Raw genomic sequence first — 26,827 nt, 5'->3', positions numbered from 1 at the left:
TATACTCCATGATCTTCTACCACAGAGAGCACCCCACAGCCACATGCTGCCAAAATCCTAACAATTCTGCCCAATACACACCTCAACCCACCCTTGGCAGTCGAAACCCAAGTCTGTCCAACTTCTAGTTCTAAATTTTCTCCAATTTGGGATTTCTTTTCCTTCACAAAAGACTTTTATTTCTGGATTCAAGTATTTCAGTTATCTTTGGAAAGATCAGCCTGATGAGATCTGAGATAAGGAATCTAAATGAAAGTAGGCCTTTCTGCAGCCAGCCAGTGCATATCCCCAGGGCACACTGTTCTGGAGGGCTTTGGCTTGCAAGCTGACCACTTTGTGTGACTCCTGCAGACACCAACAACCTGTACACTACTTTCAGGTTCTGGGCACCAGTTGAGACCGGCTGAGCCTCCAGGAGATCCTGATGCTGATGTGGATGCAGAGGATGAAGATTCTGTGAGTTTTCTTAGAAATGTTTCATTTTGTGACATAAGAGTTGGCATTTACCTTGTTAGAAAGGGATCATAAATATTTTGTTTATAGCTAAGTCTTGCTGATGATTTTTCTCCCCATTAAAAACGTTGCATTTCTGCTTGGACTTCTCCTGCCAGCTCAAAAAAACAGAATGATACTTCAATGTAAAGTGATCTTCTCTTTGCCTTGTTTCACTGGCATAAGTTTAACAACACGACTTAGCAAACCATTATGTGGCTGCTGTGACTTCTTTAAAGATTTGCTTGGTTTAGGTTCCCTATCATTTGACTCCACAAGGAAGCATGCCAGCTGCTTGTCAGCAGAAATTCCTGCTGAGACTCTTCTATGGTTTACTTGGTTATAGATGGCAATAAAGTTTGAAGTTGCAGGACGTAAAAGTTAAGTGTGCAGATAAAGCAAGGGAGAGAATTTTTATTGCCCTTTTCAATTATTACTAATTAATCTGTTAGTCTTTTCAATCTGTTCAGGCATAGATGAATGCAATACATAATTAAAACCAAAATCAGGATACTACTGATTTATCTTTCAGAAGTCTATTTCTTGTGTTCTCAAGTAACATCCTTAAATGAGAATTGTATTTGCTCTTGACCTAAAGAAAGAGTTATCGATTATTCTACATCCATCATTACTAATGAAGAAGGCCATGCCTAAGTAGAAAAACTGTCCTAAAAAAATGGGTCACACTTTAATGGTGGATGTTCCTTTCCCACTATTCACTTCTTTTCCACAGGTTAATGAAGTAGCAGTAGAAGACGTCCGTCCAAGGCCACAAGGATCCTCTCCGGTTTATGAATATTCCATAGAAGACGACTATTTAAAGGCAAGACACTGAGTTTTCATGCAGACATGGCTTTACCAAGTTCATTCAAGAGACTTTAGCTCCTACTGCTAGCTGAGACTTATTTGATTTCATTCCTTAAAGAACATGTGGCAGTGTCAAGAAATCACAGTCCTTTTTCTAGTTAATATTATAACTGTCTTGAATTGCACTAACGCGTATTTCCAAGTTGCCTGTACTACTTGGTTATTCAAAGTTAGAGATTTAATTAGCACTTAAGATAGATAGGCAACAGTTTGAAACTCATGGTGAAGTCAAATAAATGAATATGAAATGTATGGTCACAAAGATGAAAGCATGATAAATGTCCTACATGAGTAATACTCGGAAATGCTCCCAATGTCTTAAAACAATTGATCTCTGATATTTATTTCATACACATTTTGGTAAATGAGGGAAATCTTGGCATTCAATTTCCTGCTGGGAACGATATAGTTAAATCATTCGCATTGAATACTGCACTTCAAGATCTCAATTTTGCGCTGTTGCTATTAAAGTCAGCCTCGGTTCTTAATCTAAACCAGAGGTTTTTCACTAATGTAGGACTTTTGTTGTAATTTACAACAGCATGACTTCTGAACACTAAATAATTGCACATTATTTTTCAGCTTCAAGAAGAAAATAAAAAATATTCTACAGGCAAATCAAAACAGAGTAATCCACAGGTCAGTCTAAAAGCACTCCATAATTTTAAATATGTGGCTTGCATAAAATTAAAGTCTATTACAACACACAGATATAGATGGATGTTCAGAAGGACAAATGGGGAAAAAATCACTTTAGACTTGTTTTGACTAGGAGCTTCACAAACTTGCCTAGCTGTGGCACAGACATGAACACTTACTTGTTCTGTTTGGGGTCCTTCTGCAACTCTTTAGCATTCTTCAGCCTTCTCTGAGTACAATATAGCATTATCCCTAAGTCTGACTTTTCTAGCCGGTTGACTCTGACTCAGGTCCTTAACATCACAGAAAACACAAACTTTCAGCCCTAAAAAATTCCATGTGTTCCATATTTTAAAATTATAATCTCTTTTCCCCATGGCTCTCATCTAGCACATGCTTAATTCTGATGTAGAACAGAATCAAACTCACACTAAAAAAAGTATATTCTCTATTATAGGTAATTTTTTTGAGCTACTGAAAATATACTTGCAAAGACATAAATTTATTATTGTAGAATAATGTAGAACATCTTGATAGAAATGAATAAAAATTATAAATTCACATCTTTTTCTCTATCTAGGAGACAATGGAAGTGACCCTGAAAACAGAAGTGGAAGCCGGTGCTAGTGGTTTTAGTGTGATGGGTGGAGGAAATGAAGGAATATTTATTAAAAAAGTACTTAAAGAGTCTCCTGCTTCAAAAATATTTAGTCTGAGAGAAGGTACAGCCTGATTTCCTGGTTAATTTGTTGGTTTTTAAAACAAAACTTAAAATAATTAGGTATGTAGCTGTGTGTGCATATAGCAGATCTGTCATCTCTTTAGGTAACAGAAATAGTAGATCCCAAACCAACTACTATTATGTGTGAACTTGAGCTTTACATATTAATAACTTCAAAGAGCAGTTTCATAAACAATAATGGGATGTGATTTGGTTTTTAATACTATTTTTAAAAAATTATCTAATTTTCAGGGAAACAGTGCTAAGAAAGTTGTATATACACAACCAAAAAGAAAAAAAAAATCAGCTCATAATACTACATTCTTTCCCAAAATAGTATGCCAGAATAAATAACAATTTAAGCAAAGCTCTAAAGTCTAAATACTGAAAAAAATTAAGAAAATATTTTTTCACTGTTATGATGGTCATACACTGGACAGCATTTCCAGAGAGGTTGTGGAGTCGCCATCCTTAGAATTGTTCAAAACCCACCTGCACATAGACCTGTAGGCTGTAGCTGAGCCCCTTTTCTGAGCAGAGCAGTTCAACCAGATGATCTCCAGATTTAGTGTTAATTGATCTATGATTCTATTACATGAACATAATTTCATATCTTAAGTAAACAGGATGTGATTAATTTGTCATTATGGTTGTTGTGGGCACTAGTTCAACAGAATTTTTAAAACTGCAAGAAAACCCAAACTAATTTAAAAATATATCTGATTCTATTTGCAGGTGATCAGCTTCTAAGTGCTACAATATTTTTTGATAATATCAAATATGAAGATGCACTCAAGATTCTCCAATATTCCGAGCCATACAGAGTCCAGTTCAGCCTCAAAAGAAAAATTGCTGGTAAAGAAGAGCCAGAAGACATTCAATCTACAGCCCAGTACAAAAAGGAAAGAATAAGCCAGGTAGATATTTCATTAGTTTACAATGTTTGGATAATGCTGTAGAAATGTGCAGTGTGGAAACAGACCACAAAATACACTCTTATGTCTTCTCAGTACTTGGGCTTGTGTTTAAATTTACTAGCCAGAATGTCCATGAAAGGAAAGAAATCACATAGACCTTTGCAGCTTTTTTAATATCTTGGGAAAGACCATAGATTTTGGATAAAAATTCAGTCTTGTGTTAGGGTAGAAATGAATTACCTTGTGATGCAGCATTATTTTTGGTTTATATTCAACATTTTCAAAAAATGTAAAATACGAGTAAACATTTTTCTGAAAACCTTATCAATTAAATAATCTCTTAAAGTATAATCATCAATATCTCCATAGAAATGATCTGCTCATAGGTATACATCAGATGTAAAATTATTTTTCTCTTTATAAGTATTATTTATGTATGTGTACAGAGAGAGAAAGATGTATAGAAATCTCTATTTACTGCAACGCCTTCGAAGAATGTAAACCTTCAGAAAACCACATATTACCATCATATTAATTCTTTAGATTCATGTAATTTCTGCCTGAATAATATAAAAATTCCTGAAAATGGTATATATAACAACTAGATACTGTCAATAGTGTCCTCCCTACTCTAGTCATGAGGTCTGTGGTGACAGGTTGGACTCGATCTCTGAGGTCTCTTCCAACCTTAGTGATACTGAATACTAAAAAGCACAGCTTTCTGCATAATTTATGCTATGCATTTTATTTTGTGTGGCATCCATATTTCATTTACATTTTATCTTCTGCTTACTATTTCTTCTTTCAGGAAAGAGAACACGGTGAGAGAATTCCTGAGGAAACACTGCATATTGCAGGAAAAGCCATTTCAGAAGAGGACAGGGAAACATTAATTGTAAGCCAAAGGGTAGGAAGAAGCAAAAGACCTAAAAAAGACAGATTATCATGGCCAAAATTCCAGTCAATTAAAAATAAAAAGATCCTGGGTCACAGAAGATCTCATAGTACATCTGATGCATATGAATCTGCTATGCAGGATATTTCCCCTACAAGCACAGACACAGAGTCTCAATTTCAACAAGAGGTCCATATCAAAGGAAAGAAGAGAAGCCATAAGAAACTGAAATTTCCTAATATTGGATTCAAAATGCACAGATCCAAACCAGAACCACAAGATAAGCAAAAAAAAGAAATAAAAACTACACTGTTACATGAAAAAGAAAAAATAGACAGAGAAGATATGAGCCTGGAAAATCCTGAAATCCTAACTGTTGAATACACCACATCTCCTGCTTATGAAATTACAACAGGAGAGACACATGAAACCTTAACAAAAGAATTTAAAGATATGAAAAATGTCATTATATCTCATGCCAAAAAATGCCCTGAAGTTGAAATGCACATTAAAACAGACAAGGAATCAACATCAAAATTTACCTTATCTGAAGAGCCAGCTGTAACACCACAGATACCAAAGCCCAGTTTAGAAACAGCTGAACTGAAAGACAGTCCAACTAAACAAATGTTGCCAGGTTCATCAAAATCCCGAAAAAAGAAACAGAAAGGGACAGAAGGAGGAAGTGGTATTAACATACACGTGATGGGTCACACATCACAAGAATCTATGGAGCAAAAAGATTTAGAAATAGGTACGGCTAAAGCAGAATTACACACCACATCTAACACACTAGAAAAAGAAAAGAAACAAGCAGAAGGTGACACACAAAAAATAACAATTCAAAAACCAAAATTCGGAATTTCAATGTCCAAGAAAAAGGAGCACGAGGTCGAAAACACCAAACTGGAAAGTGACGTTCCCCATTCAGCACCAGAAAAAACAGCTGATACAAGTTCAGAGAAAGGCAAAAATTTGGATGTGAAACCTCAAATGACGGATGCACAAACAGAAATATCAACTTGGAAAATACAAATGCCATCATTCAAAATACCCAAAATGCAGAAACCTGACACAAAATTAGAAGCTGAAGAAAGTACAGCTGGAATGCTAGAGCCGGTAAAAAAGGAACAGATAGAAGATGGCATAATCAAAAGAGAGGAAAAGTTCATTGCAGAGAAGACAGGGGAAAAAGATACAGAGGGAAAAGAAAGCAAATTCAGACTGCCAAAGTTTAAATTACCCGCATTTACCTGGGCTAAGGATGGGACAGGGCAAATTGAGGGTCAGAAAAGTGACAAGGAAGGAACAATACAATTCACAGAAGAAGACACCAAACCAGACAAGAGTATACTAGTAGAAGAAGAAAAGATTACAGGAACTGAAAATGAATTAAGGATCTCCAAACAAAAAATAAATGAAAAAGAAATAAAACAAAACACAGTAGAACAGACACCAAGTCAAAAAAAGTTAAATGAAAAACCTATCTCAACAGACAGTAATTTACAAGACATGGAAGAAAGATTATTAATCACAAAACCAGACATTAAAATAAAAATGGGAAAATTCAGTATGGCACCAAGAGATTCAGAAGAATCAAAAAATACAGAAGAAAACATCAAAGCTCCCAAGGTAGACATCACCATGCATGACACTGAGACAAGCCTAATCCTCGAAGATGAAGAAATGATAATGGAGAAGGAACCGGGCAAGACCAAGGACGGCAAGTTCAAGATGCCCAAGTTCGGCATGCCTTCCTTTGGCTGGTCCAGCAGCAGAGAGGCCAAGGGCTCTGCCGCCGCCGATGCGGACGTCAGCCTCAAGGAGCCCCAGGTGACGGTGGCCTCGGGAAGCGCCGAAGTCGACGTGACCCTGCCCGGGGCCGAGATCCAAGCGCCCGACGTGGAGGTGACCGTTGAGACGGCCGCCGGAGCAGACGGAGAGAAAGGCCGATTCAAGATGCCCAGCGTCAAGCTGCCCAAAGTCAAAGCTCCCCACGTGCAGGTCAGCCTGCCAAAGGCCGAGGGCTCGGCGCCCAAGGCCCAGGCCGAAGTCCAGGAAGGGGAAGTCGCCCTGCAGGCGCCCGACGTCGAAGGCGGCCTGGAGGTGGCTGCCGGCAAAGTTGAGGGCGGCGGGGGCGGCATGAAGCTACACATGCCGAAAGTCAAGGTGCCCAGCGTGGTCTTCTCCAAACCCGCCGTCAAGGCTCCCAAACTGGACGCAGACGTCAGCCTGCCCAAAGTCGACGCCAGCCTCCCAGAGGCAGACCTCAAGGCCGGCGCCGGCGACATCAGCATCACGGCCCCCGATGTCAAGCTGCCCTCCGTCGAAGGCTCCCTGGAACTCCAGGCGCCCGAGACAGACCTCAAAGCCGCCTCTGCAGAAGCCTCACTCGACGGGGCCAAGCTGGAAGCCACAGGCCTGAAAGGGAAGCTTAAGATGCCCAAGTTCGACAAGCCCAAATTCGGAGTGTCGCTCCCCAAGGCGGAAGGGCCAGAAGGCGAGGGCAGCCTGCCCACCGTAGAGGTCGACCTCCCCTCTGCCACCGTGATGGCCGCAGGGGAGGGCCCCGCCCTGGGCCTCAAAGCCGACGTCCCCGGTGCCAAAACCGACGGGGACGGCTGGAAGCTAGAGAAGCCGTCCCTCAAGATGCCCAAAGCTGACATCAAAGCTCCCAAGGTGGACATCAGCCTCCCGTCCGTCGACGTCAGCCTTCCGAAGGCCAGCGTCGACCTGCAGGCCCCCGAGGCGACCCTCAGCCTGGAAGGGGAAGCTAAGACCCCGGAGAAGGAACCAGGCAAGACCAAGGACGGCAAGTTCAAGATGCCCAAGTTCGGCATGCCTTCCTTTGGCTGGTCCAGCAGCAGAGAGGCCAAGGGCTCTGCCGCCGCCGATGCGGACGTCAGCCTCAAGGAGCCCCAGGTGACGGTGGCCTCGGGAAGCGCCGAAGTCGACGTGACCCTGCCCGGGGCCGAGATCCAAGCGCCCGGCGTGGAGGTGACCGTTGAGACGGCCGCCGGAGCAGACGGAGAGAAAGGCCGATTCAAGATGCCCAGCGTCAAGCTGCCCAAAGTCAAAGCTCCCCACGTGCAGGTCAGCCTGCCAAAGGCCGAGGGCTCGGCGCCCAAGGCCCAGGCCGAAGTCCAGGAAGGGGAAGTCGCCCTGCAGGCGCCCGACGTCGAAGGCGGCCTGGAGGTGGCTGCCGGCAAAGTTGAGGGCGGCGGCGGCGGCATGAAGCTACACATGCCGAAAGTCAAGGTGCCCAGCGTGGTCTTCTCCAAACCCGCCGTCAAGGCTCCCAAACTGGACGCAGACGTCAGCCTGCCCAAAGTCGACGCCAGCCTCCCAGAGGCAGACCTCAAGGCCGGCGCCGGCGACATCAGCATCACGGCCCCCGATGTCAAGCTGCCCTCTGTCGAAGGCTCCCTGGAACTCCAGGCGCCCGAGACAGACCTCAAAGCCGCCTCTGCAGAAGCCTCACTCGACGGGGCCAAGCTGGAAGCCACAGGCCTGAAAGGGAAGCTTAAGATGCCCAAGTTCGACAAGCCCAAATTCGGAGTGTCGCTCCCCAAGGCGGAAGGGCCAGAAGGCGAGGGCAGCCTGCCCACCGTAGAAGTCGACCTCCCCTCTGCCACCGTGACGGCCGCAGGGGAGGGCCCCGCCCTGGGCCTCAAAGCCGACGTCCCCGGTGCCAAAACCGACGGGGACGGCTGGAAGCTAGAGAAGCCGTCCCTCAAGATGCCCAAAGCTGACATCAAAGCTCCCAAGGTGGACATCAGCCTCCCGTCCGTCGACGTCAGCCTTCCGAAGGCCAGCGTCGACCTGCAGGCCCCCGAGGCGACCCTCAGCCTGGAAGGGGAAGCTAAGACCCCGGAGAAGGAACCGGGCAAGACCAAGGACGGCAAGTTCAAGATGCCCAAGTTCGGCATGCCTTCCTTTGGCTGGTCCAGCAGCAGAGAGGCCAAGGGCTCTGCCGCCGCCGATGCGGACGTCAGCCTCAAGGAGCCCCAGGTGACGGTGGCCTCGGGAAGCGCCGAAGTCGACGTGACCCTGCCCGGGGCCGAGATCCAAGCGCCCGACGTGGAGGTGACCGTTGAGACGGCCGCCGGAGCAGACGGAGAGAAAGGCCGATTCAAGATGCCCAGCGTCAAGCTGCCCAAAGTCAAAGCTCCCCACGTGCAGGTCAGCCTGCCAAAGGCCGAGGGCTCGGCGCCCAAGGCCCAGGCCGAAGTCCAGGAAGGGGAAGTCGCCCTGCAGGCGCCCGACGTCGAAGGCGGCCTGGAGGTGGCTGCCGGCAAAGTTGAGGGCGGCGGGGGCGGCATGAAGCTACACATGCCGAAAGTCAAGGTGCCCAGCGTGGTCTTCTCCAAACCCGCCGTCAAGGCTCCCAAACTGGACGCAGACGTCAGCCTGCCCAAAGTCGACGCCAGCCTCCCAGAGGCAGACCTCAAGGCCGGCGCCGGCGACATCAGCATCACGGCCCCCGATGTCAAGCTGCCCTCCGTCGAAGGCTCCCTGGAACTCCAGGCGCCCGAGACAGACCTCAAAGCCGCCTCTGCAGAAGCCTCACTCGACGGGGCCAAGCTGGAAGCCACAGGCCTGAAAGGGAAGCTTAAGATGCCCAAGTTCGACAAGCCCAAATTCGGAGTGTCGCTCCCCAAGGCGGAAGGGCCAGAAGGCGAGGGCAGCCTGCCCACCGTAGAGGTCGACCTCCCCTCTGCCACCGTGACGGCCGCAGGGGAGGGCCCCGCCCTGGGCCTCAAAGCCGACGTCCCCGGTGCCAAAACCGACGGGGACGGCTGGAAGCTAGAGAAGCCGTCCCTCAAGATGCCCAAAGCTGACATCAAAGCTCCCAAGGTGGACATCAGCCTCCCGTCCGTCGACGTCAGCCTTCCGAAGGCCAGCGTTGACCTGCAGGCCCCCGAGGCGACCCTCAGCCTGGAAGGGGAAGCTAAGACCCCGGAGAAGGAACCGGGCAAGACCAAGGACGGCAAGTTCAAGATGCCCAAGTTCGGCATGCCTTCCTTTGGCTGGTCCAGCAGCAGAGAGGCCAAGGGCTCTGCCGCTGCCGATGCGGACGTCAGCCTCAAGGAGCCCCAGGTGACGGTGGCCTCGGGAAGCGCCGAAGTCGACGTGACCCTGCCCGGGGCCGAGATCCAAGCGCCCGGCGTGGAGGTGACCGTTGAGACGGCCGCCGGAGCAGACGGAGAGAAAGGCCGATTCAAGATGCCCAGCGTCAAGCTGCCCAAAGTCAAAGCTCCCCACGTGCAGGTCAGCCTGCCAAAGGCCGAGGGCTCGGCGCCCAAGGCCCAGGTCGAAGTCCAGGAAGGGGAAGTCGCCCTGCAGGCGCCCGACGTCGAAGGCGGCCTGGAGGTGGCTGCCGGCAAAGTTGAGGGCGGCGGGGGCGGCATGAAGCTACACATGCCGAAAGTCAAGGTGCCCAGCGTGGTCTTCTCCAAACCCGCCGTCAAGGCTCCCAAACTGGACGCAGACGTCAGCCTGCCCAAAGTCGACGCCAGCCTCCCAGAGGCAGACCTCAAGGCCGGCGCCGGCGACATCAGCATCACGGCCCCCGATGTCAAGCTGCCCTCCGTCGAAGGCTCCCTGGAACTCCAGGCGCCCGAGACAGACCTCAAAGCCGCCTCTGCAGAAGCCTCACTCGACGGGGCCAAGCTGGAAGCCACAGGCCTGAAAGGGAAGCTTAAGATGCCCAAGTTCGACAAGCCCAAATTCGGAGTGTCGCTCCCCAAGGCGGAAGGGCCAGAAGGCGAGGGCAGCCTGCCCACCGTAGAAGTCGACCTCCCCTCTGCCACCGTGACGGCCGCAGGGGAGGGCCCCGCCCTGGGCCTCAAAGCCGACGTCCCCGGTGCCAAAACCGACGGGGACGGCTGGAAGCTAGAGAAGCCGTCCCTCAAGATGCCCAAAGCTGACATCAAAGCTCCCAAGGTGGACATCAGCCTCCCGTCCGTCGACGTCAGCCTTCCGAATGCCAGCGTCGACCTGCAGGCCCCCGAGGCGACCCTCAGCCTGGAAGGGGAAGCTAAGACCCCGGAGAAGGAACCGGGCAAGACCAAGGACGGCAAGTTCAAGATGCCCAAGTTCGGCATGCCTTCCTTTGGCTGGTCCAGCAGCAGAGAGGCCAAGGGCTCTGCCGCCGCCGATGCGGACGTCAGCCTCAAGGAGCCCCAGGTGACGGTGGCCTCGGGAAGCGCCGAAGTCGACGTGACCCTGCCTGGGGCCGAGATCCAAGCGCCCGACGTGGAGGTGACCGTTGAGACGGCCGCCGGAGCAGACGGAGAGAAAGGCCGATTCAAGATGCCCAGCGTCAAGCTGCCCAAAGTCAAAGCTCCCCACGTGCAGGTCAGCCTGCCAAAGGCCGAGGGCTCGGCGCCCAAGGCCCAGGCCGAAGTCCAGGAAGGGGAAGTCGCCCTGCAGGCGCCCGACGTCGAAGGCGGCCTGGAGGTGGCTGCCGGCAAAGTTGAGGGCGGCGGGGGCGGCATGAAGCTACACATGCCGAAAGTCAAGGTGCCCAGCGTGGTCTTCTCCAAACCCGCCGTCAAGGCTCCCAAACTGGACGCAGACGTCAGCCTGCCCAAAGTCGACGCCAGCCTCCCAGAGGCAGACCTCAAGGCCGGCGCCGGCGACATCAGCATCACGGCCCCCGATGTCAAGCTGCCCTCCGTCGAAGGCTCCCTGGAACTCCAGGCGCCCGAGACAGACCTCAAAGCCGCCTCTGCAGAAGCCTCACTCGACGGGGCCAAGCTGGAAGCCACAGGCCTGAAAGGGAAGCTTAAGATGCCCAAGTTCGACAAGCCCAAATTCGGAGTGTCGCTCCCCAAGGCGGAAGGGCCAGAAGGCGAGGGCAGCCTGCCCACCGTAGAGGTCGACCTCCCCTCTGCCACCGTGACGGCCGCAGGGGAGGGCCCCGCCCTGGGCCTCAAAGCCGACGTCCCCGGTGCCAAAACCGACGGGGACGGCTGGAAGCTAGAGAAGCCGTCCCTCAAGATGCCCAAAGCTGACATCAAAGCTCCCAAGGTGGACATCAGCCTCCCGTCCGTCGACGTCACCCTTCCGAAGGCCAGCGTCGACCTGCAGGCCCCCGAGGCGACCCTCAGCCTGGAAGGGGAAGCTAAGACCCCGGAGAAGGAACCGGGCAAGACCAAGGACGGCAAGTTCAAGATGCCCAAGTTCGGCATGCCTTCCTTTGGCTGGTCCAGCAGCAGAGAGGCCAAGGGCTCTGCCGCCGCCGATGCGGACGTCAGCCTCAAGGAGCCCCAGGTGACGGTGGCCTCGGGAAGCGCCGAAGTCGACGTGACCCTGCCCGGGGCCGAGATCCAAGCGCCCGACGTGGAGGTGACCGTTGAGACGGCCGCCGGAGCAGACGGAGAGAAAGGCCGATTCAAGATGCCCAGCGTCAAGCTGCCCAAAGTCAAAGCTCCCCACGTGCAGGTCAGCCTGCCAAAGGCCGAGGGCTCGGCGCCCAAGGCCCAGGCCGAAGTCCAGGAAGGGGAAGTCGCCCTGCAGGCGCCCGACGTCGAAGGCGGCCTGGAGGTGGCTGCCGGCAAAGTTGAGGGCGGCGGGGGCGGCATGAAGCTACACATGCCGAAAGTCAAGGTGCCCAGCGTGGTCTTCTCCAAACCCGCCGTCAAGGCTCCCAAACTGGACGCAGACGTCAGCCTGCCCAAAGTCGACGCCAGCCTCCCAGAGGCAGACCTCAAGGCCGGCGCCGGCGACATCAGCATCACGGCCCCCGATGTCAAGCTGCCCTCCGTCGAAGGCTCCCTGGAACTCCAGGCGCCCGAGACAGACCTCAAAGCCGCCTCTGCAGAAGCCTCACTCGACGGGGCCAAGCTGGAAGCCACAGGCCTGAAAGGGAAGCTTAAGATGCCCAAGTTCGACAAGCCCAAATTCGGAGTGTCGCTCCCCAAGGCGGAAGGGCCAGAAGGCGAGGGCAGCCTGCCCACCGTAGAGGTCGACCTCCCCTCTGCCACCGTGACGGCCGCAGGGGAGGGCCCCGCCCTGGGCCTCAAAGCCGACGTCCCCGGTGCCAAAACCGACGGGGACGGCTGGAAGCTAGAGAAGCCGTCCCTCAAGATGCCCAAAGCTGACATCAAAGCTCCCAAGGTGGACATCAGCCTCCCGTCCGTCGACGTCAGCCTTCCGAAGGCCAGCGTCGACCTGCAGGCCCCCGAGGCGACCCTCAGCCTGGAAGGGGAAGCTAAGACCCCGGAGAAGGAACCGGGCAAGACCAAGGACGGCAAGTTCAAGATGCCCAAGTTCGGCATGCCTTCCTTTGGCTGGTCCAGCAGCAGAGAGGCCAAGGGCTCTGCCGCTGCCGATGCGGACGTCAGCCTCAAGGAGCCCCAGGTGACGGTGGCCTCGGGAAGCGCCGAAGTCGACGTGACCCTGCCCGGGGCCGAGATCCAAGCGCCCGGCGTGGAGGTGACCGTTGAGACGGCCGCCGGAGCAGACGGAGAGAAAGGCCGATTCAAGATGCCCAGCGTCAAGCTGCCCAAAGTCAAAGCTCCCCACGTGCAGGTCAGCCTGCCAAAGGCCGAGGGCTCGGCGCCCAAGGCCCAGGCCGAAGTTCAGGAAGGGGAAGTCGCCCTGCAGGCGCCCGACGTCGAAGGCGGCCTGGAGGTGGCTGCCGGCAAAGTTGAGGGCGGCGGGGGCGGCATGAAGCTACACATGCCGAAAGTCAAGGTGCCCAGCGTGGTCTTCTCCAAACCCGCCGTCAAGGCTCCCAAACTGGACGCAGACGTCAGCCTGCCCAAAGTCGACGCCAGCCTCCCAGAGGCAGACCTCAAGGCCGGCGCCGGCGACATCAGCATCACGGCCCCCGATGTCAAGCTGCCCTCCGTCGAAGGCTCCCTGGAACTCCAGGCGCCCGAGACAGACCTCAAAGCCGCCTCTGCAGAAGCCTCACTCGACGGGGCCAAGCTGGAAGCCACAGGCCTGAAAGGGAAGCTTAAGATGCCCAAGTTCGACAAGCCCAAATTCGGAGTGTCGCTCCCCAAGGCGGAAGGGCCAGAAGGCGAGGGCAGCCTGCCCACCGTAGAGGTCGACCTCCCCTCTGCCACCGTGACGGCCGCAGGGGAGGGCCCCGCCCTGGGCCTCAAAGCCGACGTCCCCGGTGCCAAAACCGACGGGGACGGCTGGAAGCTAGAGAAGCCGTCCCTCAAGATGCCCAAAGCTGACATCAAAGCTCCCAAGGTGGACATCAGCCTCCCGTCCGTCGACGTCAGCCTTCCGAAGGCCAGCGTCGACCTGCAGGCCCCCGAGGCGACCCTCAGCCTGGAAGGGGAAGCTAAGACCCCGGAGAAGGAACCGGGCAAGACCAAAGACGGCAAGTTCAAGATGCCCAAGTTCGGCATGCCTTCCTTTGGCTGGTCCAGCAGCAGAGAGGCCAAGGGCTCTGCCGCCGCCGATGCGGACGTCAGCCTCAAGGAGCCCCAGGTGACGGTGGCCTCGGGAAGCGCCGAAGTCGACGTGACCCTGCCCGGGGCCGAGATCCAAGCGCCTGGCGTGGAGGTGACCGTTGAGACGGCCGCCGGAGCAGACGGAGAGAAAGGCCGATTCAAGATGCCCAGCGTCAAGCTGCCCAAAGTCAAAGCTCCCCACGTGCAGGTCAGCCTGCCAAAGGCCGAGGGCTCGGCGCCCAAGGCCCAGGCCGAAGTCCAGGAAGGGGAAGTCGCCCTGCAGGCGCCCGACGTCGAAGGCGGCCTGGAGGTGGCTGCCGGCAAAGTTGAGGGCGGCGGGGGCGGCATGAAGCTACACATGCCGAAAGTCAAGGTGCCCAGCGTGGTCTTCTCCAAACCCGCCGTCAAGGCTCCCAAACTGGACGCAGACGTCAGCCTGCCCAAAGTCGACGCCAGCCTCCCAGAGGCAGACCTCAAGGCCGGCGCCGGCGGCATCAGCATCACGGCCCCCGATGTCAAGCTGCCCTCCGTCGAAGGCTCCCTGGAACTCCAGGCGCCCGAGACAGACCTCAAAGCCGCCTCTGCAGAAGCCTCACTCGACGGGGCCAAGCTGGAAGCCACAGGCCTGAAAGGGAAGCTTAAGATGCCCAAGTTCGACAAGCCCAAATTCGGAGTGTCGCTCCCCAAGGCGGAAGGGCCAGAAGGCGAGGGCAGCCTGCCCACCGTAGAGGTCGACCTCCCCTCTGCCACCGTGACGGCCGCAGGGGAGGGCCCCGCCCTGGGCCTCAAAGCCGACGTCCCCGGTGCCAAAACCGACGGGGACGGCTGGAAGCTAGAGAAGCCGTCCCTCAAGATGCCCAAAGCTGACATCAAAGCTCCCAAGGTGGACATCAGCCTCCCGTCCGTCGACGTCACCCTTCCGAAGGCCAGCGTCGACCTGCAGGCCCCCGAGGCGACCCTCAGCCTGGAAGGGGAAGCTAAGACCCCGGAGAAGGAACCAGGCAAGACCAAGGACGGCAAGTTCAAGATGCCCAAGTTCGGCATGCCTTCCTTTGGCTGGTCCAGCAGCAGAGAGGCCAAGGGCTCTGCCGCCGCCGATGCGGACGTCAGCCTCAAGGAGCCCCAGGTGACGGTGGCCTCGGGAAGCGCCGAAGTCGACGTGACCCTGCCCGGGGCCGAGATCCAAGCGCCCGGTGTGGAGGTGACCGTTGAGACGGCCGCCGGAGCAGACGGAGAGAAAGGCCGATTCAAGATGCCCAGCGTCAAGCTGCCCAAAGTCAAAGCTCCCCACGTGCAGGTCAGCCTGCCAAAGGCCGAGGGCTCGGCGCCCAAGGCCCAGGCCGAAGTCCAGGAAGGGGAAGTCGCCCTGCAGGCGCCCGACGTCGAAGGCGGCCTGGAGGTGGCTGCCGGCAAAGTTGAGGGCGGCGGGGGCGGCATGAAGCTACACATGCCGAAAGTCAAGGTGCCCAGCGTGGTCTTCTCCAAACCCGCCGTCAAGGCTCCCAAACTGGACGCAGACGTCAGCCTGCCCAAAGTCGACGCCAGCCTCCCAGAGGCAGACCTCAAGGCCGGCGCCGGCGACATCAGCATCACGGCCCCCGATGTCAAGCTGCCCTCCGTCGAAGGCTCCCTGGAACTCCAGGCGCCCGAGACAGACCTCAAAGCCGCCTCTGCAGAAGCCTCACTCGACGGGGCCAAGCTGGAAGCCACAGGCCTGAAAGGGAAGCTTAAGATGCCCAAGTTCGACAAGCCCAAATTCGGAGTGTCGCTCCCCAAGGCGGAAGGGCCAGAAGGCGAGGGCAGCCTGCCCACCGTAGAGGTCGACCTCCCCTCTGCCACCGTGACGGCCGCAGGGGAGGGCCCCGCCCTGGGCCTCAAAGCCGACGTCCCCGGTGCCAAAACCGACGGGGACGGCTGGAAGCTAGAGAAGCCGTCCCTCAAGATGCCCAAAGCTGACATCAAAGCTCCCAAGGTGGACATCAGCCTCCCGTCCGTCGACGTCAGCCTTCCGAAGGCCAGCGTCGACCTGCAGGCCCCCGAGGCGACCCTCAGCCTGGAAGGGGAAGCTAAGACCCCGGAGAAGGAACCGGGCAAGACCAAGGACGGCAAGTTCAAGATGCCCAAGTTCGGCATGCCTTCCTTTGGCTGGTCCAGCAGCAGAGAGGCCAAGGGCTCTGCCGCCGCCGATGCGGACGTCAGCCTCAAGGAGCCCCAGGTGACGGTGGCCTCGGGAAGCGCCGAAGTCGACGTGACCCTGCCCGGGGCCGAGATCCAAGCGCCCGACGTGGAGGTGACCATTGAGACGGCCGCCGGAGCAGACGGAGAGAAAGGCCGATTCAAGATGCCCAGCGTCAAGCTGCCCAAAGTCAAAGCTCCCCACGTGCAGGTCAGCCTGCCAAAGGCCGAGGGCTCGGCGCCCAAGGCCCAGGCCGAAGTCCAGGAAGGGGAAGTCGCCCTGCAGGCGCCCGACGTCGAAGGCGGCCTGGAGGTGGCTGCCGGCAAAGTTGAGGGCGGCGGGGGCGGCATGAAGCTACACATGCCGAAAGTCAAGGTGCCCAGCGTGGTCTTCTCCAAACCCGCCGTCAAGGCTCCCAAACTGGACGCAGACGTCAGCCTGCCCAAAGTCGACGCCAGCCTCCCAGAGGCAGACCTCAAGGCCGGCGCCGGCGACATCAGCATCACGGCCCCCGATGTCAAGCTGCCCTCCGTCGAAGGCTCCCTGGAACTCCAGGCGCCCGAGACAGACCTCAAAGCCGCCTCTGCAGAAGCCTCACTCGACGGGGCCAAGCTGGAAGCCACAGGCCTGAAAGGGAAGCTTAAGATGCCCAAGTTCGACAAGCCCAAATTCGGAGTGTCGCTCCCCAAGGCGGAAGGGCCAGAAGGCGAGGGCAGCCTGCCCACTGTAGAGGTCGACCTCCCCTCTGCCACCGTGACGGCCGCAGGGGAGGGCCCCGCCCTGGGCCTCAAAGCCGACGTCCCCGGTGCCAAAACCGACGGGGACGGCTGGAAGCTAGAGAAGCCGTCCCTCAAGATGCCCAAAGCTGACATCAAAGCTCCCAAGGTGGACATCAGCCTCCCGTCCGTCGACGTCAGCCTTCCGAAGGCCAGCGTCGACCTGCAGGCCCCCGAGGCGACCCTCAGCCTGGAAGGGGAAGCTAAGACCCCGGAGAAGGAACCGGGCAAGACCAAGGACGGCAAGTTCAAGATGCCCAAGTTCGGCATGCCTTCCTTTGGCTGGTCCAGCAGCAGAGAGGCCAAGGGCTCTGCCGCTGCCGATGCGGACGTCAGCCTCAAGGAGCCCCAGGTGACGGTGGCCTCGGGAAGCGCCGAAGTCGACGTGACCCTGCCCGGGGCCGAGATCCAAGCGCCCGGCGTGGAGGTGACCGTTGAGACGGCCGCCGGAGCAGACGGAGAGAAAGGCCGATTCAAGATGCCCAGCGTCAAGCTGCCCAAAGTCAAAGCTCCCCACGTGCAGGTCAGCCTGCCAAAGGCCGAGGGCTCGGCGCCCAAGGCCCAGGCCGAAGTCCAGGAAGGGGAAGTCGCCCTGCAGGCGCCCGACGTCGAAGGCGGCCTGGAGGTGGCTGCCGGCAAAGTTGAGGGCGGCGGGGGCGGCATGAAGCTACACATGCCGAAAGTCAAGGTGCCCAGCGTGGTCTTCTCCAAACCCGCCGTCAAGGCTCCCAAACTGGACGCAGACGTCAGCCTGCCCAAAGTCGACGCCAGCCTCCCAGAGGCAGACCTCAAGGCCGGCGCCGGCGACATCAGCATCACGGCCCCCGATGTCAAGCTGCCCTCCGTCGAAGGCTCCCTGGAACTCCAGGCGCCCGAGACAGACCTCAAAGCCGCCTCTGCAGAAGCCTCACTCGACGGGGCCAAGCTGGAAGCCACAGGCCTGAAAGGGAAGCTTAAGATGCCCAAGTTCGACAAGCCCAAATTCGGAGTGTCGCTCCCCAAGGCGGAAGGGCCAGAAGGCGAGGGCAGCCTGCCCACCGTAGAGGTCGACCTCCCCTCTGCCACCGTGACGGCCGCAGGGGAGGGCCCCGCCCTGGGCCTCAAAGCCGACGTCCCCGGTGCCAAAACCGACGGGGACGGCTGGAAGCTAGAGAAGCCGTCCCTCAAGATGCCCAAAGCTGACATCAAAGCTCCCAAGGTGGACATCAGCCTCCCGTCCGTCGACGTCAGCCTTCCGAAGGCCAGCGTCGACCTGCAGGCCCCCGAGGCGACCCTCAGCCTGGAAGGGGAAGCTAAGACCCCGGAGAAGGAACCGGGCAAGACCAAGGACGGCAAGTTCAAGATGCCCAAGTTCGGCATGCCTTCCTTTGGCTGGTCCAGCAGCAGAGAGGCCAAGGGCTCTGCCGCCGCCGATGCGGACGTCAGCCTCAAGGAGCCCCAGGTGACGGTGGCCTCGGGAAGCGCCGAAGTCGACGTGACCCTGCCCGGGGCCGAGATCCAAGCGCCCGGCGTGGAGGTGACCGTTGAGACGGCCGCCGGAGCAGACGGAGAGAAAGGCCGATTCAAGATGCCCAGCGTCAAGCTGCCCAAAGTCAAAGCTCCCCACGTGCAGGTCAGCCTGCCAAAGGCCGAGGGCTCGGCACCCAAGGCCCAGGCCGAAGTCCAGGAAGGGGAAGTCGCCCTGCAGGCGCCCGACGTTGAAGGCGGCCTGGAGGTGGCTGCCGGCAAAGTTGAGGGCGGCGGGGGCGGCATGAAGCTACACATGCCAAAAGTCAAGGTGCCCAGCGTGGTCTTCTCCAAACCCGCCGTCAAGGCTCCCAAACTGGACGCAGACGTCAGCCTGCCCAAAGTCGACGCCAGCCTCCCAGAGGCAGACCTCAAGGCCGGCGCCGGCGACATCAGCATCACGGCCCCCGATGTCAAGCTGCCCTCCGTCGAAGGCTCCCTGGAACTCCAGGCGCCCGAGACAGACCTCAAAGCCGCCTCTGCAGAAGCCTCACTCGACGGGGCCAAGCTGGAAGCCACAGGCCTGAAAGGGAAGCTTAAGATGCCCAAGTTCGACAAGCCCAAATTCGGAGTGTCGCTCCCCAAGGCGGAAGGGCCAGAAGGCGAGGGCAGCCTGCCCACCGTAGAGGTCGACCTCCCCTCTGCCACCGTGACGGCCGCAGGGGAGGGCCCCGCCCTGGGCCTCAAAGCCGACGTCCCCGGTGCCAAAACCGACGGGGACGGCTGGAAGCTAGAGAAGCCGTCCCTCAAGATGCCCAAAGCTGACATCAAAGCTCCCAAGGTGGACATCAGCCTCCCGTCCGTCGACGTCAGCCTTCCGAAGGCCAGCGTCGACCTGCAGGCCCCCGAGGCGACCCTCAGCCTGGAAGGGGAAGCTAAGACCCTGGAGAAGGAACCGGGCAAGACCAAGGACGGCAAGTTCAAGATGCCCAAGTTCGGCATGCCTTCCTTTGGCTGGTCCAGCAGCAGAGAGGCCAAGGGCTCTGCCGCCGCCGATGCGGACGTCAGCCTCAAGGAGCCCCAGGTGACGGTGGCCTCGGGAAGCGCCGAAGTCGACGTGACCCTGCCCGGGGCTGAGATCCAAGCGCCCGGCGTGGAGGTGACCGTTGAGACGGCCGCCGGAGCAGACGGAGAGAAAGGCCGATTCAAGATGCCCAGCGTCAAGCTGCCCAAAGTCAAAGCTCCCCACGTGCAGGTCAGCCTGCCAAAGGCCGAGGGCTCGGCGCCCAAGGCCCAGGCCGAAGTCCAGGAAGGGGAAGTCGCCCTGCAGGCGCCCGACGTTGAAGGCGGCCTGGAGGTGGCTGCCGGCAAAGTTGAGGGCGGCGGGGGCGGCATGAAGCTACACATGCCGAAAGTCAAGGTGCCCAGCGTGGTCTTCTCCAAACCCGCCGTCAAGGCTCCCAAACTGGACGCAGACGTCAGCCTGCCCAAAGTCGACGCCAGCCTCCCAGAGGCAGACCTCAAGGCCGGCGCCGGCGACATCAGCATCACGGCCCCCGATGTCAAGCTGCCCTCCGTCGAAGGCTCCCTGGAACTCCAGGCGCCCGAGACAGACCTCAAAGCCGCCTCTGCAGAAGCCTCACTCGACGGGGCCAAGCTGGAAGCCACAGGCCTGAAAGGGAAGCTTAAGATGCCCAAGTTCGACAAGCCCAAATTCGGAGTGTCGCTCCCCAAGGCGGAAGGGCCAGAAGGCGAGGGCAGCCTGCCCACCGTAGAGGTCGACCTCCCCTCTGCCACCGTGACGGCCGCAGGGGAGGGCCCCGCCCTGGGCCTCAAAGCCGACGTCCCCGGTGCCAAAACCGACGGGGACGGCTGGAAGCTAGAGAAGCCGTCCCTCAAGATGCCCAAAGCTGACATCAAAGCTCCCAAGGTGGACATCAGCCTCCCGTCCGTCGACGTCAGCCTTCCGAAGGCCAGCGTCGACCTGCAGGCCCCCGAGGCGACCCTCAGCCTGGAAGGGGAAGCTAAGACCCCGGAGAAGGAACCAGGCAAGACCAAGGACGGCAAGTTCAAGATGCCCAAGTTCGGCATGCCTTCCTTTGGCTGGTCCAGCAGCAGAGAGGCCAAGGGCTCTGCCGCCGCCGATGCGGACGTCAGCCTCAAGGAGCCCCAGGTGACGGTGGCCTCGGGAAGCGCCGAAGTCGACGTGACCCTGCCCGGGGCCGAGATCCATTCACCTGCTTTTGAATTTGCAGCACATTCGTCCTATGAAAAAGATTGTGATATCACTAAAGGTAATATGTCTTACTTTCGAATACCTAAGGTTTCCCTTGCTGAATCTTCTGAATCAGATTTACCTGAGTTTTCAGTGTCAGAAACACACTGTTATCCTGTAACGGAGGAAACTCCTTCCGTTTTGTCAGGCAGTGTTATCCCTGATACTAATGGAGATAACACCCATAAAAATATAAAATTCAGTGTTCCTAGCTTGGGTTTCTCCAAAGGTGCCTCTGGTTCCTCTAAAACTGAACAGGATTCCCCATTGTCTAAGGTAGATATTACTCTCACTAAATATCAAATGAATGTAGAAGAATCTGAATCAAAAATATTGTCTCTTTCTGATGCGAATCTTTCTGTAACAGATGCTGGAATTTTAAAGGATCATGATTCTGTGGAGCACGAAACTCTGAAGCTGGGAGGGAAAACATCCATTACCGAAACATGTGTGAGTGACTCAGAGGTTACAGTTAAAATTCCTAAATTCCGAAAACCAAAATTTGGCTTTTCTTGGTCTAAGGGAAAACAATCAGAAAGTGATGTTGTTTGCCAAGTGGAGCGTGAAGTTTCTGAGGGAAAGGTAACATCTGATATGACTTATAAACCCACTCAAGTCTCTGATGCCGAATTTGATGTAACAATTCAGAAGCCTTCACCTGAAGTTTTTTCACCAAAGTTGGATGTTAGTGTCTCATCAGTGGAAGTTGTGATGCCAAAATTAGAAGTGGGAGGCCATTACCCAGAGTGCATGGCCGAACAGGAAGTAGTCTCAGGAGAGATGCACACTGAGGAGAAGGAAAACAAATTTAAAACATCAAAATTCAAATTACCTTCATTAAGTTGGTCACCAAAGAAAGCAGCAATAGCTCTGTCTGAAGCTGAAGTACATATTGAAGAACCCACTGTGTCTACTTTATCTGGATACAGAGAAGCAGAATTAACAAGTGCTGAAAAAACATCAAGTGGAATTCCTTTGGGTGATGTAGAAATAAAAAGTGAAGGTCCTGAAGGGAAAACAAAAATGTCTAAATTCCAAATGCCAAAGTTTGGAATTACACATTTTAAAGGGAAAGGATCAGAAAAGGAGGTCAGACAATCCAAATCAGAAGTCATGTTTCCCCAGCTAAAAGCAATGGTAGATATAGCTGACATTGCTGTTGATGCACCAAATTTGGAAGTGGAATGTGGTGCAAGAGCAGAAACTGACAGCCTTAAAGTCAAAATGACCAAAGCTGATGAAAAAGCACCAGAGCCCGATGTACACATCCCATCAGCTGACATTTCTATTCTAAAACCAGACAGTGATATTCAGGATTCAGATGCCTCACTAAAAATCAAAGGGGAAGCAAAGCAAGACGGAGATGGAGAAGAGAAAGAAGGACATTTCAAAATGCCAAAATTCAAACTTCCATCCTTCAGTTGGTCACCAAAGAAGGAATCAAGTGTTAAACCAGATTCTGAAGCAACTTTAGAAGATCATAAACTTGCCATAATGTCAAGCACAGCAGATATAGAAGTGAAAGGAGCTGCAACTGATGATAAAGGTACTGGGCCATCCCTTGATCTGGAAGTATCTGCAGGAAAAGTTGAACAAAAAAGTCCAATAAAAAAAACTCAGTTTGCCATGCCTAAAATTTCTCTCTCCAAGATCAAGGTTCCCAAATCTCAGAGTTATTCACCAAAAGTTGAAGCTGATGCTACTACTCCTAAAACAGAAAAAGAGAGTGTTGATTCAATACAGATACCTGATATAGAAAGAAGTCATTCTGTAAGGACAGAGGAAGGGGCACAAATAAGCATAAAACTGGCTGATGTTAAGATCCCCAGTCTGGAGTTTTCCAAAATAGAAACTGAAGCCCCTCAAAATGAAATGGGAGTCAGCTCAGCACAGATTGATGCTGCTCAGCCTCCCTCAGAGGCAAGTTTTCAACAGGTTGTTGTCCTAAAATCAAGTTCTACCAATGAAGATACCATTCAAAAACCAGGTATGAAGTTCCCCAAAGGAGAAGCTGTGGGTGAATTGAGAAGCCCTGAAATAGTAACAGAAAGCTCATTAGTTGTGGATGGAAGAAAGAATAAATTGGAAGGTCCTGAAGGAAAGATTAAAATGCCCAAATTCCAGAAGCCAAAGTTTGGAATCTCCCTAACAAAAGGGAAAGGCTCAGAGACAGAAGTCAGGTCTCCAAAACCAGAAGCTGAGTTTCCCCAGATGAAAATGACAAATGAAGTTGCCAATATTACTGTGGGAGTTCCAGCATCAGAACTCACATCTGATGTGTCAGATTCTGGAGTAGGTACTTGCAAGATAAAAGCACCCCAGTTTCTGACAGCTGGCATTGAAGCTTCAGAAGTAGATGTAAGCTCCCAATCAGTGTCTAAACCAGTGACAGAGGGAGTTATTGAGAGCCTTGAGGAGAAAGAAATTGTAGTAAAAGAAGAACATGAAATAAAAGCTGAAGAATTTCAGACTGAAGAACATCAGGGATGGTTTAAAATGCCAAAATTCAGAATACCTGCATTTGGCAGGACATCCTCAAAGGAAAAAAAAAGTGATGTTGATATTGAAAGAAGTACAGTAAAAGCCCAGCTAGGCATTCCTTCTGCCAAAGTTCAAACTGAAACAAGTATTCCTGAGAAAACCTTACCACGTACAGTTGCTGAAATTACTATTGAAAAACAAGAGATTCCAAAATCAGATTCTGTGAAGAGTTCTGATGTTAGCTCATCAGTGGTGAAAGGAGGCATTTCTGTATCCACAGAAAGAACAGATATAGTGAATATTGCAAAGCCTGAAACTTATGCAGAAGTAGTTAAGCATGATGCTGAAGGACAAAAAATGCATACTTCAGAATTCACAGTGGCTTCAGCAGAATTGTCTAAATCATACCTAAGTGCCTCAGAAATTCACAAAGACGACAGTTTAACAAATAGGTTTCCTCTGTGTACTCTGACTCTTCAAGAGCATAAAGCCAAATCACAGTATACAGAAATCCCAAAGATAGAATGTTCCACTAAGTCAGAGACTTCAGGAGTAGGATGTAAACTGTCATCAGGTGAAATTACTCTGGATGCCACAGAAGATAAAATAGATTCTAGTCTTCCAAAAGGAAAGCTAGATATTCAAAATCAAGAGGCAATAATTAGAAAAGGAAAGGTAAAGGGTGAGATGAAAATTATAGCAGAAGACAGTGAAGGAAGACAGTTAAAAAGGCCTGCGAGTGAATGGTCTACAATGAAAGGATCAGAAGATGGTGGTTTTGTTAAAGCTAAGATGGAAGTTGTAAAGGTAGAAGTTTCAGGAGTAAAGATGGATGTTAAAATGGCTAGAGTAGATCCTGAAAAGAAATTTCAAGTGAAAAGTGTTGAAAGAGACACGTCTGCAAGGGTGGGAGTGCAAGTTGAAGATAAAGCAGAAAGTAAAATTAAAACATACAAGTTTAAGATTCCGACGTTTGGGGTGTTGCATTCAGAAGTGAAGGATTTAGAAGATGATACAAATTTGCAAAATTTAGAAGCTGTTTCAGTATCTAAGACTCAAATAGGCACAGCAGAAACGCAGTTTCAAAAGTCAGAAGGATCCATCATCCTGAAAAGTCCATCACTAGATCACATGGAAGCATCTGCCAGAACAACAGTGGAAACACTGGACAAATCACAAGATGGCCCAGATGTAAATATAAATATTCCCAAACTAAAAATACCAAAATTCACTTTCAAAGCCCTCCCAATTGAAGCTGATATTTCAATGTCAAAAGTGGTAACAGATCCAAAGGGATCTAGTGCTGACATTGAAGTAGTAAAACTGCAAGCAACCTCTGCTATCCCTGAAGAAACACCAGAGGTTCTGGAGGGTGGTATTCAGAAAGCAAAAAGCAAAATTCTAACATTGACTGAACCTGACATCAAAACAGCACAGGTGACTACAAATGCAAGGCAAGACATTCACTGGTCATATGTAGAGGGCCAAGAAATAAGTGAGAAAGTAGAACCTGAACACGTTGCTATTGAGAGGTGTGAAATTTACACTACTGAAATATTGAAAGAATCAGAGGTTCTCTCATCAGAAGTCAAAACTGCTACTTTGGGATTCTCATTGATCAAGGCAAAGTTGCCTGAGTCACATAGCAACTCAGAAGTGCTAGTCCAGCAGCCATCTCCAACAGAAGATTTAACAGTGAGCAAACCTATATGCGCTGATGAAAACTTTAGAGTAGCAGCACAGACTAGCAGTGCTGAGCCTAAACTATCTGACAAACCACACACTGAGGCTAAAGAATTTAGTGGAGAAGTAAGTTTGCCAAAGTTAAAGGAATTTGATGTTGAAGTAAAGCTTTCCAGTAAAGTTGAAGAGAGTCTTCCTAAGGTGCCAGAGGGAGTAACTGCATCTCCTTTCTCTAAAGGTGAGGATGTAGCTGAAGCACTAGACGATGAAGAAAAAGACATAATCGATGAAAAAGAAAAGACTGATAGTAAAAGATCTCCTGGAAGATTCAAATTTTGGCTTCCAAATATTGGCTTCTCATCTCCTAGTGATGAAACAAGCATAAATTCAAAAACAGTAGTGAAAAAATCAGTTCCAGAAGATGTGAGACCTGCTGACATGCCAGATAATGATTCTTCTAAGCCAGCTGAAAAAACTGGGTGGTTTAGGTTTCCCAAGCTTGGTTTCTCATCTCCTACCAAAAAAGTCAAGACTGCTGACAGGGAACAGGTGGATCATAAAGAGGGAAGAATCTCAGATGAAGATAGCCCGTCAGATAAACCTGATGTATTTTTTGATGCTCAAGAAAGCTTATCACCTAAAGAAATAACAGAGAGCAAAAGCATTGAAACTGATGGGGCTTCATCTAGCGTTCCAGTTTCTCGAACTATCGTGACATCTTCAGCAAGAACTGAACTAATCTTGTTGGAGGAAGAAAAAGATAGTCAATCTAATATTCCTGGATTACCAGCCAAATGAACATTGTCTTTTCTCATCCCTCAATGAAAATAGAAAATGTAGATGTACAGAAAATAATGTTCTATTAGTTTTCTAGTAACTGAAAATTAAACAAAACTCAAAGCTGATATTCATGAAAGCAGTTGAGCAGAATGTAACACATTTAAATTTTCAAGTCCCTGGATGTGCTACACAGTGCACTAATAAAAATACCAATTTCTTCAAATCTATCCTGGAGGCAACAATTACTATAACTACAGAGGAGCCTGTAGCTCAACAAATTCTGAAAAGGCATCTGAACCATGAAAGTAAACCACTGGAAGCCTTGATGATAGCAAAAAGTCTTGTCAAATAGGCTTCTCAGAAACATACTGATTATGTTTATATATTATTTCCAGAATGGAGTATAGACTAGCACCATGAGAACTATACTTAACTTTTTCAGATTTTGGACCTTTCTGACCTATTTTTGTTTGGTTGGGTTGTTTTGGGTTTTGTTTGGGTTTTGTTTGGTTGGGTTTTTTTTTAATTACAATATTTTTCTTCATTTCAGCTAAGGTAATATGTATATTCCACGAGCATTTTAAAATGCAAAATAAAACCTAAATACTAGTAATGCTTTACCTCTTCCTCTCTTTACATTTTTTTATTGTTGTGGTGGGCCATATTTAGCCTTAAAAGAATTTTTAAAAACCCAAGAGAATAAATTTAAGACCAAAAACCATGTAACTAATTCATGTTTTTAAGATATAAAAATAAAATGTGCTGATGAATGATTGTTAAATGTGGGTAAATTAATCTTAATGTATATATTTACTGGATAGTTAAATGCACAGAATGATTTGCCACACTGGAGGGATGGTTTCAATTTTTTTCTGGGAAAGGAGATGTATATAATTATTTGCTGCTTTGTTTATATTAATGCCTCTCTCAAGAGCATAACGAAAACCAGAGTACATATGTGACAGCCTTTACATGTATCATTAAAACATTGTCTGTATTCTTAATTCACAATAAACTCACCATATGAATAATAACTAGAGTATCATGAGTCACTGACAGTGCTGTTAGCACTTTCTGATTCTGAAAATCCCAACTTAAGCTTGCAAAAGCTTTGAGTAGACTCCATTATCTGCTGAAGTGTGTGCTTAATGACAGCCCAGTTACTACATATGGTGGTAACAGAGACTTTTCACTCATTACAATCCCAAGGTTTACAGATGTGTGTGTGCAGACATGTTTCATTATATTAGTTTTACCATC

The 26,827-nt window shown here is 52.2% G+C and overlaps 1 protein-coding gene across 3 annotated transcripts; it reads left to right on the top strand.

Annotated features, from left to right (window-relative positions):
• The first annotated feature begins 1,233 nt into the window (after window positions 1-1,233).
• On the top strand, window positions 1,234-26,601 carry AHNAK2 (AHNAK nucleoprotein 2). 3 transcript variants are annotated; one of them, XM_068160273.1, is made up of 6 exons: window positions 1,290-1,315; window positions 1,942-1,998; window positions 2,579-2,720; window positions 3,455-3,636; window positions 4,445-20,642; window positions 20,991-26,601. In XM_068160273.1, exons 3-6 carry the CDS (start codon window positions 2,585-2,587, stop codon window positions 25,583-25,585), a joined length of 21,111 nt encoding a protein of 7,036 aa, XP_068016374.1. In that variant the 5' UTR covers window positions 1,290-1,315; window positions 1,942-1,998; window positions 2,579-2,584; the 3' UTR covers window positions 25,586-26,601. The 3 variants fall into 3 exon arrangements, with proteins under 3 accessions (XP_068016373.1, XP_068016374.1, XP_068016372.1); XM_068160271.1 differs by having other exon boundaries at window positions 4,445-26,601; XM_068160272.1 differs by lacking the exon at window positions 1,942-1,998 and having other exon boundaries at window positions 1,234-1,315; window positions 4,445-26,601.
• The last annotated feature ends 226 nt before the right edge of the window (window positions 26,602-26,827 follow it).

Source organism: Melanerpes formicivorus, unplaced genomic scaffold (genome assembly GCF_026170545.1).
Source record: "Melanerpes formicivorus ecotype bairdi unplaced genomic scaffold, bMelFor1.0.p_v2 SCAF_48, whole genome shotgun sequence".
Taxonomy (NCBI): Eukaryota; Metazoa; Chordata; class Aves; order Piciformes; family Picidae; genus Melanerpes; species Melanerpes formicivorus.
Note: the sequence above shows the minus strand (reverse complement) of the source record. Positions and strands in the feature narration are given on the sequence as shown.